Below are 17,561 nucleotides of genomic sequence, written 5' to 3'. Positions count from 1 at the left end.
AAAAAACCAAAAAAAAAAAAAGAAAAGAAAAACAAAAGTTTTCTGGCGCAGCAGTGCTGAACTTGAGTGATGCGCATGGCGTCAATCCACAGAGCTAACAGCAGGAGTCCTTCAGACAAATCCCCCCTGACCTCAGTCCCTAGCATTCCCTATTGTCTCTGAGATGCAGGTTATCAGCGGCAGATGCTGTTCCCTCCTCCAAGACTGTGGTCTAAGACATTTCTTTTTCTGTACAGTGAATCTCTTTAGACACTGTGGATTCCACTGTATCCAAGTCCTTTCAAAGGTGGGAAAAACAAAATATGCGCCATGGTGGCCAGGGATTCCTTTCTTTCATCTACCATCTGCTTCCCCCACCTGGCGCTGCCGCCGTGGGTATCTGGGTTGCCTGCCGGAGGGGAGGGGTGGGAGGTGCTCAGGGGAGAATAGACTAAGGCTGAGAAGTCGGCTCCAGGCTTGAGGCTGAGAGGTATCTTTATCTTTTTAAAGACAGTCTGGGTCAAAGGAGACGAGATGTAAAGATCTGACTGATGTGGGGAAGTAGGTACTGTGTGCATTCTCCCTCTGCACCAATAGAGAAGCCACAGAAGTAGAAAGCAAGTGTCCTGTGTCCTGCTCAGGAGGTGCCATGCTGGTGGGCAGCGAGGCTCCAGGTGTTGAGCGGCTGACAGCCTGCAGAGTGGGAGGATGTTGAACCTAAGGGGTGAAGGAAGGGCTCTGGTTCTAGCAGTGGAGAAGAGGAGGCACTAGGAAGCATGGAGAATGGAGATGGGTGAGGAGAGGTGTCGGGAGACAAGGGTGGGGTGGGGACACCGAAGCCTGGCCTGACTCTCACCCTCCATTCTGCACACACTGCTGGGCAGTGTTTCTAAGGATGAGAGCCTATTTTTAGAGGAGAGATTTATTTCTTTCCATTCCAACTGTTTACTTCTGTCCCGTGCTTGCAATTCTGCCCGTTTGTGTTACAAGACAGCACCACAGCCCATGGACCAAACTTGGCTGCTCCCAGGATGGCCAAGCGAGCCCCATGCCCTATAGGATTTGATCTGGGTCATGGGAGGGAGGGTGTGTCATTCTGTAGAGTCAGACTCAGAAGGAGTCCTGAGGTGTGACCAGAAGGCCCAGGTCCTCCTAGTAACCCAGCTGCTGACCTAGGGGTGTGACCCTTGGTAGGGTTTTTTTTTTCCTCCTCTCTTGGGTTCATGGTCTTGTCAGTGCTAATTTTTCATCACTGCAATGGTCATGTGACTTATGGGACTGGTATGATGGTGGCTTGGTCAAAGACAACACCAACCAAACAGTATATGTCCAGAAGGATGCGACAGTCAGGGTCTCCTGCATTTTGTACACTCGTGTGTATGTGTGTGTGTATGTACACATGTGTGCATGTCTCTGTGCATATGAATATGTGAGCAAATGTGTATGTGATGTATAGGTGGATGCATGTGCCTACACGTGAGTGTGCATGTGTACGTTTGTGTGTTCGTGTAGATGTTTGCATGTATGTATGTGTTAATGGCTCCAAGTGCCTTTGCAGCTCTGGGTGGCTCCTCCATCATTTCTCTCTACAATTTGAGGCCCCTTGTTTTCAGAACCCTTGACACATAAGCCCAGACAGGACCTGCTGAACCCAGTCTACGGTTTAATAACAGTAGGGTTCCTCACATTACCCCAGCCCCATCTGTAGAAGGGCATGGATTCCTGCCGCCATGATGCTCGAGCACAGGATCTTTGTGGAGGTTTTATGTGACAATCTTCATGAAATGCTGAGCCCCCAGCATGCAAGAGCCTGTCTGTAGACTCATATTACCTCAGGCCTTGAGGACAGCCCACTTCCACTCATGTTTGTGTGTTGATACTGTGTCACCAATTCCTAACAGCTGACTTAAAAATCAACTCTTAGGCTCCAGTGTCTTTATAATGTTGAGATTAATCTACCTTCTCTCCTGCAAACATGTTCAGCCTTTCAAAAAGATAGTCATTTTCCCCTCAAAGTCTCATTAATAAGCAATATTAATATTTTTTCCTTCATATATTTTCACTGTGTGTATGTGTGTGTGTGTGTGTGTGTGTGTGTGTGTGTAAGCATGACTGTGCTGGTACCCTAGCCTGCCTGTTCCTATATGTGTAGAAGCCAAAGTTATTTATTGACTTGGGGTCTCTCCCTAAACACGGTTAGGTTGGCTGGCCAACGAGCTCCAGGAATCCATCTCTGGCTCCCGTTTCTCACCCGCAAGGACTAGGAATTCAAGAAAGAGTCTCCCTTCCTGGTATTTTTTTTTTATTGGCCTCTGGGAATCAAAATCAAGTCCTCATTCTTCTGAGGCACTCAACGCTCATTCCTCCAAGGCTCAATTTCTGCATCTTAAGATGGAGTTACATCCTGTCCTGGCTAGTTTTGTGTCAACCTGACACAGGCTGGAGTTATCAGAGAAAGGAGCTTCAGTTGAGGAAATGCCTCCATGAGATCCAACTGTAAGGCATTTTCTCAATTAGTGATCAAGGGGGAAAGACCCCTTGTGAGTGGGACCATCCCTGGGCTGTAGTCTTGGTTCTATAAGAGAGCAGGCTGAAGCAAGCCAATAAAGAACATCCCTCCATGGCCTCTGCATCAGCTCCTGCTTCCTGACCTGCTTGAGTTCCAGTCCTGACTTCCTTGGTGATGAACAGCAACGTGGAAGTGTAAGCCAAATAAACCCTTTCCTCCCCAACTTGCTTCTTGGTCATGATGTTTTGTGCAGGAATAGAAACCCTGACTAAGACACATGCTGAACCCACTCAGAGGACTAGATAGTCCATGTCGCATGGGGCCCATCAGCTGTAAGAGCCGGCCCACTGCTGCTGGCACACATTCCTGGGATGGCTTGCTCTTCCCATGTTCATTTCTCCTACTGCCTAGCACAAAGGCGACTGAGCAAGGAGTTGGCTGTGCTTCAGTGCAGAGCCCACTTAACTGCAGAGAGAGAAAGGGCAGGCCTGGGAGTCAGTCAACAGCAGACACTTTTAGCACATGAGGCATTCCTTTCCCGAGGGAGTCCAAGGGCAGCGATCTCATGATAAGCTCGAGATTTTCCAGAATGAGAGATACTAAGTCTTGATCAAGGACTTTTTTTTTTTTCCTAATGTGTACATGTTTGAAATCCTCAGTGGCAAAGCTGCTTTTCAAGTGTTCCACTCTATTCTGTCACATGACACTGAGGCTTAAGAGTTGCATAATCGCACACAGTGCCCTCTGAAGTGTCTGATGCCATCAGGTGCCGAGACAGCTAGGAGGGGCTCAGAAAATGACAAGTGGGTAGAGAGAGCCCTAGGGGGGGCTTCCAAGCCATCTGGACCAACTGGGTGTGCTTTACTGAGAGGGACTGAGATGCAAACAAGACAAGAAACAGGGCTGAGAAGAGCAGAGCTGGTAACTGTCCATCTCCACTACCTTCCAGAAAGAAAGGGACCATTTGCATGTGCTACCTCCAGAACTGCAGAGCCAGAGCGCATCTCCCCTCCTCCAGACTCCCATGATGCCTTAGGTATACCAGGTAGGCAGAACAGATTTCATCCTAGGAACAGGTGGAGCTCATTTCCTCTGGCTAGGGCATGAACTCTAAGACCATGTTTGGGCTCTGCCACCGCCTACTCATAAGATGCTGGACAAGGTACCTTGCTTCTCAGCTATCTCATCAGTGAAGCTGGGATGGCAGGAACACCTGACTCCCAGGAGCACGGTGAAGTGAAGCAAGCGATGTCTTCCAAGTACATAGAACAGCCTGTGCACGTAGGAAGAAGTACACCAGCACCGGGACACAAAAATAAATGCAGGAGTGTAGAGTCTGCCAAAGGGCAGTGCCTGGGCACTGGGGTCTCAGGATCTCCTCTGGCTCTGTCTGGACATTGGCCCTAGGGGCAGGTTCCTTTCCCTCTCTGGACTCTGATCCTGGTCTGGAATAGGGGGATTGGACACCTGTTGGGTTCCCCTCCTCTGGGCCTGCATACCTTCAGCCTCTCCAGCTCCAGAGTCCTGATTACAGAGCTGGGCTCCCAGCCCAGTGAAACTGGAGCTGGAATGTTCTGTTCTGGGATAGAGGGAGCCCCGTTTGCCTTTCAAAAACTCTACTGCAGTATAAATCAGGTAAGGGAGCCAGCCCATCTCAGTGAAGGGGTCAATTGTGTGGTGGGGACACTAACCCTACCACCCCATTATCTCCCCCTCTTCTCTGATTTCTCTTTTCTTCTCCCTGAACTGGAAAAGAGAAAGGAGCCTTTGAACGATGTCACCTTTGAAAGCACAGACCTTGAGAATGGTGGGTCTCAGGTGGCTGAGTGCCCGCCCCAGGATCTATGCTTCTCTGCAGGATGTTTGCAATCTGACCCCTGGCACTCTGTTCTCTGAGCAGGCAAGCTGGCAGCGATCTGAACCCCCTGTGTCTTCTCCCTCCTGAGGGTACCCACAGAGTGGCCTCTTCCCGGTTACCTTTGAGGTAGAGCAGGCTAAATGACACAGAGGTCCCTGGGGACTTGTGAAGCCACAGAGCCTGCCATTTGAGTAGGAAACTCTCTGTGAACTCTTTGTTGGTTTAGGAGTGAAGCAGGAACCTAGCCAGTGCCTCAGACAGTCCCTGGAAACGAAAATCTTGGTTTCCAAGAGGCTCCACCCTCCTGGGGCTGACACTGGATTCTGACCCCTGTCATCACCTGCCCTATTTGCGGCTGCTGCCTCATCTGACCTCATCCCCACACTGCCGCTTGGGGTAATGGCAAAAGAGCAGAGGGCCAGACACAGCAGGCATGCGGGGATCTGGGGCGGGGTGGATGCTCACACTTCTCCAGGGCAATGGTACAGGAGCGACACTCTAGAGGGTGGGCCTGTGGAGAGGGGCAGCATCCTTCCTTACCTTCAGGAAATGCACCTGCCTGAGTGAGCTCCCAGGATGCAACGCTTCCACACGAACCCCTTTCACCTCCTTCTGGTGGGCATCTCCAGGGTTAGCTCCTAAACCACTCAGCCACATAGAGTCACCACTGAGAGGCTCGCCAGGTCATCACGAGAGGTCCCAACTGCCTTGCCATCTCAGCACCATTATATACCCCCTTCCCTTTTCTATTCCCATCCAAGTCTCCACAAAACTCACACTGAGGCTCCTCCTCCTCAGCAAACCCTGACACAAGGAACCACACTCTACTGGGTGTGGGTCCAACCTCAACCAATCTGTGGAAAGTCCCACCAGGAGGAAGTAACTGCCCCTCTAAGCTCCGTCGGATCCTAGGATGTAATCTGTTCTGCCCACCTGGCCTACCTTGAGCTAACCAGAGGCAGTGTCCGTGCCAGGCTCTGGTGATGCTACCTCGCATTAAGTTAACTCTGGGCAGCCACATGGCGGCTTGTCTTCTCACTCTTGTAATTCTACAGAATAGTGATCTAGAAGAGCTAGGAAGGAGGCAGGGGAAGGAGGGACCTAAGACCCTCCACCAAGGCCCCTTGCCAATTAAATTGAGCATCCCCCACCAAGGAACTACCTCATGGTTGAGACAGTTGTGAGCAGCAAGATGAGGACATACTTAGATGGATGTCATTCTGTGGGGCAGGGACCAGTCCTTAAGGAAACAACTGACTTGATCATTTCATGGGGTGCCAGGGGGTGGGCAGGATAGACCACAGCCTGCCCAAGACCACATGTGTCAAAGAGAGGCCTGGGGTGGCCTTGCTCACTGTGCCTCAGGAGTGATGGGCCGTGTGTTAGCGAAACACCACTCAGGTGATGGGTTCCTTATGGACCACTGTTAGGTCAGAGTTGAGTGATGTCTGCTTTTAAGAGGGGCATAAAGGTTCCACCTTTAAGACCATTCATTTAATACTATTCTGCCTTCACTTGTGCTGGGTGCCTGCCATGGAGGTACAGGCGGGAGACCTGTCCAGGAGGCTGGTGGGAATGTCTCCCTTGACCTTGCTCACAGCTCCAGTGGGGCCTGCCAATCAAGACATCACCACCGAAGGAACAACTTAAATATGCCAACTGCAAAATGAAACTTAAAACACATGAGAGGACCCTCCGTGTTCTCTATTGCTTGGACAATTCATTCCACCCTGGTCTCCACCATCCAGAAGCATCAGGCTATGCTAGCGAGGCACAGTGGCCCTTGGAAGCTTGTCTGTCACAGGACTAGCTCAAAGGCAGGGCCTTGCAGGGCTGGGGCTAAGCTCTCTAGAGGTCTGCGCATGCTCTGAATCAGGGACCTCAGGCGGTCCTGTCTCCCTCGGAGCCAAGATCCACAGGTCCAGGATTCAAAATTGGGCACTGGAGTGGCGGCACACAGCATCGCCCTTAGCGAGCCATTAATCAGCAATAGTTTTGCTTCCATTTCCTCAGACCTTCTGCTCTGCTTGCTTAGACATCTCAGCTCCAAAGAAACAAAGGCTCCTGTCACAGGAGGGACAGCGGTTCCACCGAGCAGGAGGTGAACACACTGCTACCTGGCCTCCAGTGTTCCTCTTGCTTCAGAATCCATAGGTGACTGAAGCTGACTACCAACTACTCTCTGATGGAGGGTATGGAGGGTGGGGAAATTCTTGGAGTAGCTCCTGGGGCTGCTGTGCTGAAAGCTGGTGGGAAGCCTGAGAAAAAACCGTTAACCCATCAGGTGGAGAAGCACAGCTAACCAGCCGAGGTGCTTGCTGAGGGCCGAGGCAGTGCAGATTGGTTGATGGAAGGAGGTGGTTACAAATACTGGTTATCTCCATCTGTCTGGCTAGAGAAACCAGGGTTATAGCTGTCCTAAGTATATCCTGCTGCTTCCTGACCATGTACGTGGACAGCAGAGATCATTGCCCCGCCCCAAGTCTTAGGACACAGCATAAGCTGTACTGACTTTTGGTGGTACTACTGAGGTATCAATTCTCCACAGAGGTGTTGGGTAACATCTCCAGGGATGACATGCTGTTGTCTTTGTTTGCTAATAATTGCCTGTGGTTTGAAAAGATGTGCCCAGGCGCCACGTTAACGAAGAGGCGGACTTGTGATGGGTAACTGTAATGAGTCAGCTTGCCTGAGCCCTGGGTTGCCAGGCGTTTGGTCGGATGTTATTCTGGTTGTCTCTGGGAGGGTGTTTCTGGGGGAGATGAACATGGCATCTCATCTGTAGACTGAGTTAGGCAGATGGTCTCTGTGATGTGGGAAGGCCCATCCCATCTGTCACAGTCCTAAATAGAACAGAAAAGCTGACCCTCCACTGAGAGGGAGGACTGCCTCCCACCTAACTGCCTGGACAGGACCACTGGTTTTTGCTTTTGTTTCTTGGTTGGTTGGTTGGTTGGTTTTCCTACCCCTCACCCCATCTTTTTTAACTACATGAGCTGTGCCTAAGTCTTGAACCTACAAGCATTTAGACCAGTTTGCTATCACCGGCCCGCCTGGTTTCCAGCTTGCCAATCGCAGATCTCAGGGCTTGTCGGTCTCCAAAACCATATGAGCCAATTGCTTCTAAACCTCTCTCTCTCTCTCAGTGGGATATACGTTTACTTTTTCTCTCACACACATCTTATTGGTTGTTTTTCTGGAGAATCATGAGTAATACAACATTTTAAAAATAGCCCCGTGGAGTTGCATCCCAACACACTGTCATATAAGGAGAAAGACATTGGTGGCTTTGGGGAGTGCCCACCTGCCCCTCCCCCCCGTGTGGCCACCGATCTGTCCCCTCCATCAAGTGCTGGTGCACTGCCCCACCCCCACCCCAGGCCAACGTTGTTCTGCTTTCCTGATACTCACATCAGGATCTAGTTCATCTAGCTCATTTTCCAGCGTTCTCAGCTCCTCCTCTGTGAGGGCCCCCAGGATTTCATCCTCATCCAGGTCTCGATATTTCTCCAGCTCTCGTCTGTAGGACATTGTGCGAGGCTGTGTCTTTGTCTGCTGAACTTCTGTGCTGGCTGCTGATCTGTCAGAAAGAGGAAAAACCCTTTGAGATAGACCCCTTTTCACATTTACTCTTGCAATAGTAGGATGTGTTTAATAAATGGCTAATTTGAATTAGTTCTCTACCCACTTGCCAATAAGTGGCGTGTGCTATCTTTCTTTGATATGTATGGCTGCATCTGTGTGTGTGAGTATGTGAAGATCACAGGGTGACCTCTGGTGTCCATCCTTGCCTCCTGTCTAGATCCTTGGGACCACCAGACTAGGTGACCTGCAAGCTCCCAGGGTTTCTCTTGCTTCTGCCTCACCTCTCATCACAAGAACTATGAGATTACTGGTATGCCCTCATTACAAGGGATCTGTGGACTTGAACTCAGGTCCTCACACTTGCCCGAGGGTGCTTCGGCCACTGCACCATTTCCTCAGTGCAATTTCATGTTCGTTGGTCGCAACGGGCATTGCCAGTAACTGTAGGTAAATGGGTGTCTATAAACAGTTCAGAGTACTTGATGACCATTTTATTCTTCGGTTGTTCAAATATTTTCTGGACAATCTTCCCAATGTCCCAGTGGGAATCATAAATTAGGTTTGTCATTTAAAAGGAGAGGGTTAAATGAACACCTGCTGCATGCAGGCACCTCACCTACCACACCTCAGTCAATCCTGACAGAAAGCACCCTACAGTGACGTTCATACAGTTTGTTGACACCAAACGCAGAGCCATGCATTAAGCACCCCACACAGACTCTCCAGTTTAACTTGTGCTTAAGTGTTAAGTGTTATCTTCCTTTCTCAGGTGAGGACTTTGGTTGGGTTGAGGAAGGTTAACCCATACCCCCAGGAACTAGGTAGGTCCCCAGTTTGAACTCAGGTCTTCCAGGGATCTAGTGTCTGTGTGGTAGAAGCTTTTTCCACAGAATCACAGAGTATCATGGTCAAGTGAACCATGGGTTGGACCCCTCATTCTATTCTCCTGGAAGCTGCTTCAAAAGGGAACCAAGGGAACAATCAGTGCCTGCCACTTCCAGGCTGCCTTCTCCTGTTGGATGCTACCCAACACCCCTCACATGACCTCTCATATATGTGGGCTCATTCTGGCTGGGATTATAAGTGATCATTTTATCAACGAAGAAACTGAAAGATGGCCTTGAGAGCTCGGGATCTCTGATAGCTATGGTGTTCCTCCACTGCAGGGGAACAGCAAGGCCATGAACCCTCCTGCCCTTTAGCCTGACTAAAATAATAACATGACAAGCCCAGCCTATCTGTTGCCTTTCTGAGAAGTTCTGGCAACTTCCCATGAACCTGATCTCATCCAGGCCCCAGGACTGGGTCCATGTCTCTTTGAGTGCCTCTCCCTGATGAGAATCTTGTTGGGTACCCCCAGGGCCCAGCTTATAGCTTCTCACTAGAAGCAACCCAGATGGTTTTCTGCTTGTCTCTGGTCTCCCTGAGGAGGCTTTGAACTCTTCTTTAGTGGAATGCTCTGTCTGTGAGACTGCCCCCCCCCCCGTGCTAGGCCTCCCCACTGCCTGAGCCTCTGTACCCTCCATCCTTTCAGAGGCCGAGGGATGCCTTAAATGTGGCAGAGTGGGATCTAGTCCTCTGCATACAGTCTATGTTAAGCTTCCTATGTTGATGTTCTAATCCCCAGCACCTCAGTCACCCAGGAGCATCCTGCAGGTTAAAATGAGCTCTCACTTGAAAGTGGTCCTTACAGGGTTGCTGAGATATAACTTAAGTTTAGACAAGGTCATCCTGGAGTCGGACAGACTGCTACTGAACGTGACTGCTGTCCCTACAGAAAGGAGACATTCTGGGACAGCAGACAGCATAGTACCATACACAGATGCAACAGACAGTAGGCTGAGGCTTTTGCAGGGCAAAGCTTGCCAGAAAACTCCCGAAGCCAGGGGAGACACCCTAGGCCTACTTTTCCATTTAGCTCTCATCTCAGAAGAACCAAAGCATCTGGGGTTGGTCATGCAGGCCTTTAATCCGAGCACCCAAGATTCAGAGGCAGGGGTATCTGTGAGTTCAAGGCCAGCCTGGTCTACAGAAGAACTTAAGCTGTGGACACATTGATCTGAGCTTTCAATTTCCAGATGTGCATTCATTTAAGCTGTTCACCTTCCTGGTTTGGGGTACACCGTTTCAGCACCCCAGCACACTTGCATGCAAAGAAAGTGAGAGAGAGAGAGAGAGAGAGAGAGAGAGAGAGAGAGAGAGAGAGAGAGAGAGAGAGAAAGAGAATGAGAGAGAGAGAGAATCCGTGGTTCATCTGTGAAATAACAAATGGAATTTTCTACAGAAGTGAAAAATGAAAACAGAGAGAAGACAGTCCACCCATTGGAAAGATGGGATTTTCAAATTAAGGAAAGTTAGAGTGATTTTAAAAACAAAGTAAAGCCAGAGTTGACTAACCACCAGAAAAAAGCACGGGCTTTGGAGAGCAGGGGCACGTAGCATTGATGTAAATCTGTATCATGCATGGGTACAGCTCCAGGAGAAGGCAGAGCGACAGCCACCTCAGTAAGACAGATGGGCTTCCCAAACACAGAACACCAGTGCTCTCCTGTTCTCCAAGAAAGCCTCAGCTTAGGCTGAAGTCCTCCTGTGACCAGACCTCATGTAGACAATGTTTGGACCATAAGTGTGCACTCCTGTTCATTTCCTTTCGCTCGGGTGACCTGCTACAGGCACAACAACTGAAGGCCCTCACAGCAGCCTGATTGGGCTTGTCCTAAGCAAGGCCAGGAAACACAAGGATCTATGGTCTCCATGAAAGGGCCCAGAGGGACCCAAATAATGACTCCCAGAACGAGCTCATAAGGATGTCCAGTCCTCCCTCCGAACTTGGATCTCTGAGACGGGCTTCAGAACACCAGTCTGGTGTCTGCTGTGCTGTACATGTGGTTTGGTTTCTTGTGTTGGAACCCAGTCTCCAGTGTGGCACTGCTGCTGTACTGGGGGCTTTAAGAAGTAGGACCCACTGTAGCGAGCACATTTCAGTGGATGGCCTCACATCCAGGAGTATACAAGCAACCCAAATTGGACTCAGTGGGTGGTTTTTAAAAAGATGCCTTGAAGTTGGGAGCAGGTAGGGAGGTAGGTTTATATCAGAGAGGAATAGAGAGGTGAATATGATCAAAATACATTGCATGAAGTTCTCAAGGAACTAATAAAATACTATATATTTAAAAAATAAGTGAGGCATACATGAGGCAGAAAAGGTCCTTGCAGCAGGCGTTGCCCTCTGGAGGGACTAATTCTGGTCTTACGGAATGGTTTATTTACTACCTGAAGGAGTCATCATAAAAAGAATAAGTTTGGCTCCTTCTCCTAAGAGCTCCTATTACTTTGATAAAATCTTGCGACTAAAAGCAACTTGGGGAGAAAGGGGTTTAGTTCATCTTAACAACTCTGAGGTCACACTCCATCACTGAGGGAGGTCAGGGCAGAATCCTGGAGGCAGGAACTGAAGCAGAGGCCACGGACCCGTGCTGCTTACTGGATTGCTCCTGAAGGCTTGCTCATCCTGTTTTCTTTAAACCACTCAGGACCACCTGCCTACAGATGGCACTGCCAACAGTGGGCTGGGTCCTGACTCATCAATCGTCAACCAAGAAAATGCCCTACAGGTTTGCCTACAGGTCAATCTGATGGAGGTATTTTCTTCAGTTGAGGTTTCTCTTCCGGGAAGACTCTAACCCTGTCAAGCTGACAAAGGAAATGGCCAGGATCCCCTCCCTCTGCTTTCTGGGTCATGGTCTTGCCATGTGATTTCTACTTCTGGTGCACTGTCTCACCATGTTGTCGTGGCCATGTGCTGATAACACCCAAGAGAGCTCTCCCTGCAGGGAAACAGATAGGGCTGCCTGACTTTGGATTTTCTCCTCTGAAACTGTGAGCGCAATAATGCTTTTTACTTTCAAAAGTACCCAGTCTTGGGTATTTTGTCTTAGCAATTAAAAGTGAGCATAAGACAGTCCTCAAAGGTCCTAGATTGTACCAAGAGCCACAAGCTGTGGACTACGGGACTTCTCAAAAGGCTTCTTATACAGCTACACAAGGGGTATCTCCAGAAATCGGGTGCAATGGAATATCACAATTCTTTTGTCAATTTTGTAAACCAAATTTTGGAAAAGCACTGTCTTAGAGTCACTTCTAGGTCATGCTGGGAGCTGTCACATAAGAAGATACGTCACAGGGACAGAGCCCATGAGGACACAACTTGAGAGTACTCGGAAACCCGGGATCTTCCCATGCTTGTTGTTGTTGTTTTCCTTTTTTCTGGCTGACTCACTTTCTAGATGCTTTGCTGTAAGACTTAGGAGAAGAATCACACACCGATGGGCTCTAGAGAATCTATGAGCCAGAACTTGAGAACAGGAGAGAGGCATTCACAGGAAAAGGAGCTTGGGCAGAAGTTGCGGGGGGGAGGGGGAAGAGCCAGATGAGAGCGATAGGTGGCAACTCTGGGGCCTGCTGAGAGAGATTTGGGGCCTGGCAACAGGCCACCCACACGATGTCACTTGAAGAGCAGACATCTTCAAACTTCCTGAGGAGGTCTCCTCTTATTGTATCCAAAAAAGTTATACTGCATATTCACCCAAGTCACTGCTGAGTTCAAAATCTCTATTTCACAGGGGCTTAAAAGCCCTTTTGAATGCCAAGCATCTTGTGAATATTACAGAGGGATGAGGTATTAACTTTAAATAGGCCAAGAATGACAGAGAATAAAGAAGCTGTCAGCTTCAAGCCTCACTCATCTGGCTAGCTCACAGGATGATTTCTGCAAAGAAGGATTCTCCTCTGAGTATGGGACCTGAGGTGGGGAATGGGGTAGAGTGTGTGTGTGTTTGGAAGAATGAACTTGGTGTGCTGACAGATCCCACTGCAGGGTCAATTTTAAAACGGGGCTTTCAAGAGATTGTGTTTATAACTGTTAATGCAAGACCTATGCTTCCTAGCAGAAGAGGTGTTGGGATGGAGCAACCCCCACCTGGCTGGAGAGTCAGTTTTGATGTCAATTGCCAGGGTGACCATTATTAAATTCTTAAGGCCTCTGTTTACTGAGCTGTCATCAACGGCAGAATTGGATCGAATAGGTGGCTTTCAAACTGTGCCCAGAGATCTCTGAGAAGTTGTCTCCAGATGTGTGGAGAGGACCGAAGGGTGAGAGGGCTCACCCTGACCTTGCTCCATATGCTTGCTTTGGGTCACGGAAGAGCTCCTTGTAATAAGAGACCAAACGCAAAGCTGAGACTCACGGGACTGAGTCAGAGTGTCAGGACTCACCCTGTAGGGTGTTGTAAGAGTGAGTATTGTCAGGCAGATAAGGGTGCAGTCTGGGGATGGGGCACAGCCCACTCAGACTCGCAGTGCCAGGTGCTGTAATGTAACAGATGCTGCTGCTGGAGTCCCATCTCTACTTTCTCCTCACACTATCATCAGACCATAGAGTCCCTCCCAGGAGGCCTGTGCTTATTTGCCTCTGTGCCCTCACAGCTGTGCCTGGTGCAGAAGCACCATCAAGGTGAAGAGAGGGCACATCTGAGATCTGATCTAGCATCCTTAAAAACTCAGGCAAATGTCCGGTCTTCTTCAAGCCTCTGCTTATCCATCTTTACATGGGAAGCCTGGCCCGGGGTTAGATGAGTGTGGAATCCTGGAGGGGAGTGATGGCAGGCTGTGATTCAGTTCCAGCCAAGCTCCCACCATGGCTCTCCTGAAGTAGAGCAGCTCTGCAGCTCTACCTGCCTTATAACCTGGGTCCCGACGGACTCAAGTGTCAGTGTGAAGAAGAAAAGAGGAGCTGCAGCAACTTGAAAATACACTTGCCTGCTCCAGCCTTTACCATCTGGTATGTAGGTTAGGCTCAGAGCAGATCTAGCTAAGCCACCCTGGTTCTGTACAGCACAAACCTCAAGCAGGCTTGGCTAAACGTAAAGCAATAGGGTTTACAAGCTGTGTCAGGGAACAAAGCTCTGCAGGCTGCATAGTAGAAATCAGTGGGTTAAGGCTAATGCTATCCACCAGGAAAGCTGCAGAAAGAAGGAGCTCCCAAGGACAGTAATGCTCCTTTGCCCCTATCACGATGGAGGGGCTGGCCATTCTGGCGATGGCTCCTCCAGTATCTGCTCTGTGGGGACATTTGGGGAGGAGGCACTAGGTGGCACCACCTTGGTTTGTAACAGCATCTCCCCAAGTTCCAGAAAGGCTGCGCCAGGGAACAGTCAAAGATAAATTGACATGGTATCCTCTCTTGATCTTTGACATGCAGGTCTTTCTTTTGGGAGACACATCACCGGAAGGAGTCTATGCCATGGCTCTTCATGACAAAATCCTGCATCCCAGACTCTGTGCTCTGTCTTCTCCTCCTGAATATCTCTCCCTCCTCTCTCTCTCCCCTAGCTTCAGGGACACAAGAGTGTCTGAAGGGTCCCTTGCACCTCCGGAGAGAGCTGTCTCCCCAGTGCCCTTCTCCAGGGAGAACCTGAGGCAGCCATATTTATATTATCTGATCCATCTCCACTCCCAACTGAAAGCCTAGAGTAGGGAACTGCGGAGTCAATGACCCGTGACATGGAATAGGATGAAGGAGGAGAAGAGATGGGGAGGGGTGGGAGCTCCTGGTGGTGTTTGTCAGCCTCCAGGGGCCGGACACCAGGGGGCTAGTCCAACCACTTATTCCTGGCTCCTCCAGCTCTGTCAACCCCCATACCTGACACTCATCTCTTTACATTATGGCAAAAAACACACATGACATGCAATCTTCACTGTTTTGGAGGATGGCACCTAGGGCTCCATGCTTGCTAGGTACACCTTCCCTGCCTTCCCCACACCCCAGGCCTTCTCCATCTTGAGGTGTCCAGTTCTAAGGCACTCAGGACAATCCAGTGCTTTCTTATGCAGCCGTCACCACCAACCACCTCTGGAATGCTCTCATCCACCACAGCCGAAACTCGGCAACATAATACTAGCCCTCTCTTCCCTCTGCCCTGGTCCTGCTGGTTTGTGACTGTTCTCAGGGGCCCTGCCTGGTCTGAGATTTTTGGCTACACTTTGTAGCTCACATGGGTGGAACCGGACACTATTGTCTCAGTGTGACTGGAATCCTGTGTCTTCAACCATTCATGTATCTGTCCTCCTTTCTCTTCTCAGGGTCTTTACCCTTTAATAACTCTGTCATCCCAAGAGCTTGGCCCATCCCTCTGCCTCAGCTCTCCTTCCTCAGGCTACATCCAGACACCTACGAAAACCATTCTCCTGCAGCCAGTAAGCCTCTAATTATCCCTAATAGCTCCGCATTGAGACAGAACAAAACCCACATCTAGGGATTGATGTCATCAAGACATGGTGTCCCTGATACCTTCCAAGTGCACAACTTGGGGAGGGTGGTTATGTAATTCTCCACCCTTCCCCCCAATACTAACAGAAGACATTGCATCCCAGGTGGGGCCAGAGAGAAGCGTGATCTCATCTGACATCGCTTCTCAGTGCTCAGCCCCAGCCCGGCTCAGAGGACGAACACAGCAGCTGCCGGTGGGTTGTCATCAAGGGACACACAGTGCACAATTGAGTCCCACCTCAGGCCAGCAGCCAGCCAGGGAAGGAAGTCAAGTCAACCAACACTCAGCTGAGTGTGGAGGGGGAAGACGAGGTCATGAATGCTTGGGGACAAGTTCAAGGTCATAAAGTGAGAGGAGGCTTCTAACAACAGCTACTCCCCCATTCCCCAGAGACCTCTGTGGCATCTAAGAAACAACCACCCTTAGGCATGAGTTTCCTGTTCCTAGGGGTGTCACTTGTGACCTATCCGGAGAGAAAAGGGGAAGAAGCAGGAAGCAGGTGAAGTTCTCAGAGTGATGGAGGTACAAATCTCTGGCCTTCTCACGTTTGCAGGAGCTTCCCTTCCTTCCCTTCCACCCCACATAAACAGCCCAGTTCCACCCACCATTGCTGTTGCAAGAGTCTCCTAGGCAGGACTGCTGTGATTGACAGCTAATCCTGACAGTCACCGTGACAGGATCTAGGACCACCTAGAGAAAGCTCTGGGTATGTCTAGGAGGGACTTTCTAGACTGGATGAACTGAGGTTGGACGAGCCACCCTGAACGTAGGTCCTGAAGGAGACGGTGAGCTGGGCACCAGCATTCATCGCTCCCTGCTTCCTGACTGCAGACGCAATGTGACATCTATCTACCTCATGCTCCCCCGTGGCTCCTCCACCACTATGATGACAGACCATAATACCTTCAAACCTTAAGCCTGGAGAACCCCGCCTTTCCTTAAGTTGCTTTTGTCTTGTAATTTGCGACAGCAGTGAGACAAGTATAACTGCTGTGGTGGTTTGAATAAAAATGCCCCCCCACCCACCATAGGCTCCTCTTCTTGAATGCTTAGTTAGCAGGGAGTGGAACTGTTGGAAAGGATTAGAAGGATTAAAAGGTGTGGCTTAGTTGGAGGAAGTGTGTCACTGGGGGGTGGGCCTTGAGGTTTTATGGCTCTGGATACAACTCTCAGCTTTTTACTCCAGTGCCATTCTTGCCTTCACACTCTCTGCCATGATGATAATGGACTTACTCTCTGAAAATGGAGGCAAGCCCCCAATTAAGTGCTTTCTTTTATAAAAGTTGTCATGGGCGTGGCTTCTCTTCGCAGAATTTAATGGACTCATTGTGGGATAAAACCATACGGCCCTTTGAAAGGCAGGAAAGAGGGCTGGAGAGATGGCTCAGCAGTTAGGACACGTATTTCTCTTGTATAGAACCTGAGCTCCTTTCCAAACGCTCCCATTGGGGGGCTCACAGCCACCTGTAACTCCAGCTCCAGGGGATCCAATATCCTCTTCTGGCATGTGTGGGCACCTGCACACATGTGCACATACCCACCACACACACACACACACACACACACACACACACACACACACGACAGACAGAGAGACAGAGAGAGACAGAGATGGAGAATTAACAATAAAATAAATCCTTTCTTAAAGGTAGGAAAAATGTCTCAATAAAGGTACTGATGTCTTTCATTTTCTCTCTTGATCTGTCCTTGTTTCTCTGTGTTAGGCCATAACCAACACAGGTACTCTTGTTCTTCAACTCAGAGCATGCGTGAGAAGGCCGATGGCCTCTAAGTCCCCTCTCCTGTCACACATAGGACTGATACACTGTTCTACAGGGAGGGAAGTCAGTCCCTCTGACCACTGTAACAATGTAATTCTCTACCCTATACCCTCATCTAAGCTCCTACTGTCTTGACCCATAGGCTTCCATGCAATGGAAGTAAATACCTATGGGTATTTTACTTCTTGGCTAGACCAAGACACTGGGAGCTAATGGTGGTGAAGTAGATTTTTTTCCTCCAGCCTTCCCAGCTGAATGCACTGGGCTGGGCAGAGGGTCCCGTGGCATCTGGACAGGATGACAGAGGCTGGGGATGTGTTGCAAGGATGGGACAGTTAGACTCCAAGAATCCCACCAGGAAGCAGAAAGGAGGGAGGGGGATCCCTGAGAGCTGAGATCCCAGTTGAATGTAAAAATGCAAGTTCAGCTGGGCGTGGTGGCGCACGCCTTTAATCCCAGCACTCGGGAGGCAGAGGCAGGCGGATTTCTGAGTTCGAGGCCAGCCTGGTCTACAAAGTGAG

General features: G+C 49.8%; 1 protein-coding gene across 1 annotated transcript in view; it reads right to left on the bottom strand.

The window, feature by feature from the left end:
* The window catches only part of Tmod1 (tropomodulin 1), a 76,077-nt gene that overhangs the window by 46,348 nt on the left and 12,168 nt on the right, over positions 1 to 17,561 (bottom strand). Inside the window, exon 2 of the mRNA XM_021160876.2 lies at positions 7,758 to 7,926. Coding sequence (XP_021016535.1) covers positions 7,758 to 7,877 — 120 coding nt within the window. The 5' untranslated portion in view covers positions 7,878 to 7,926. The remainder of the gene's footprint in view (positions 1 to 7,757; positions 7,927 to 17,561) is intronic.

The sequence above is a fragment of the Mus caroli genome, chromosome 4, assembly GCF_900094665.2.
Source record: "Mus caroli chromosome 4, CAROLI_EIJ_v1.1, whole genome shotgun sequence".
In the NCBI taxonomy this organism is placed as follows: domain Eukaryota; kingdom Metazoa; phylum Chordata; class Mammalia; order Rodentia; family Muridae; genus Mus; species Mus caroli.
The sequence above is the reverse complement of the archived record's forward strand: the minus strand, read 5'-3'. Positions and strand labels throughout refer to the sequence as shown.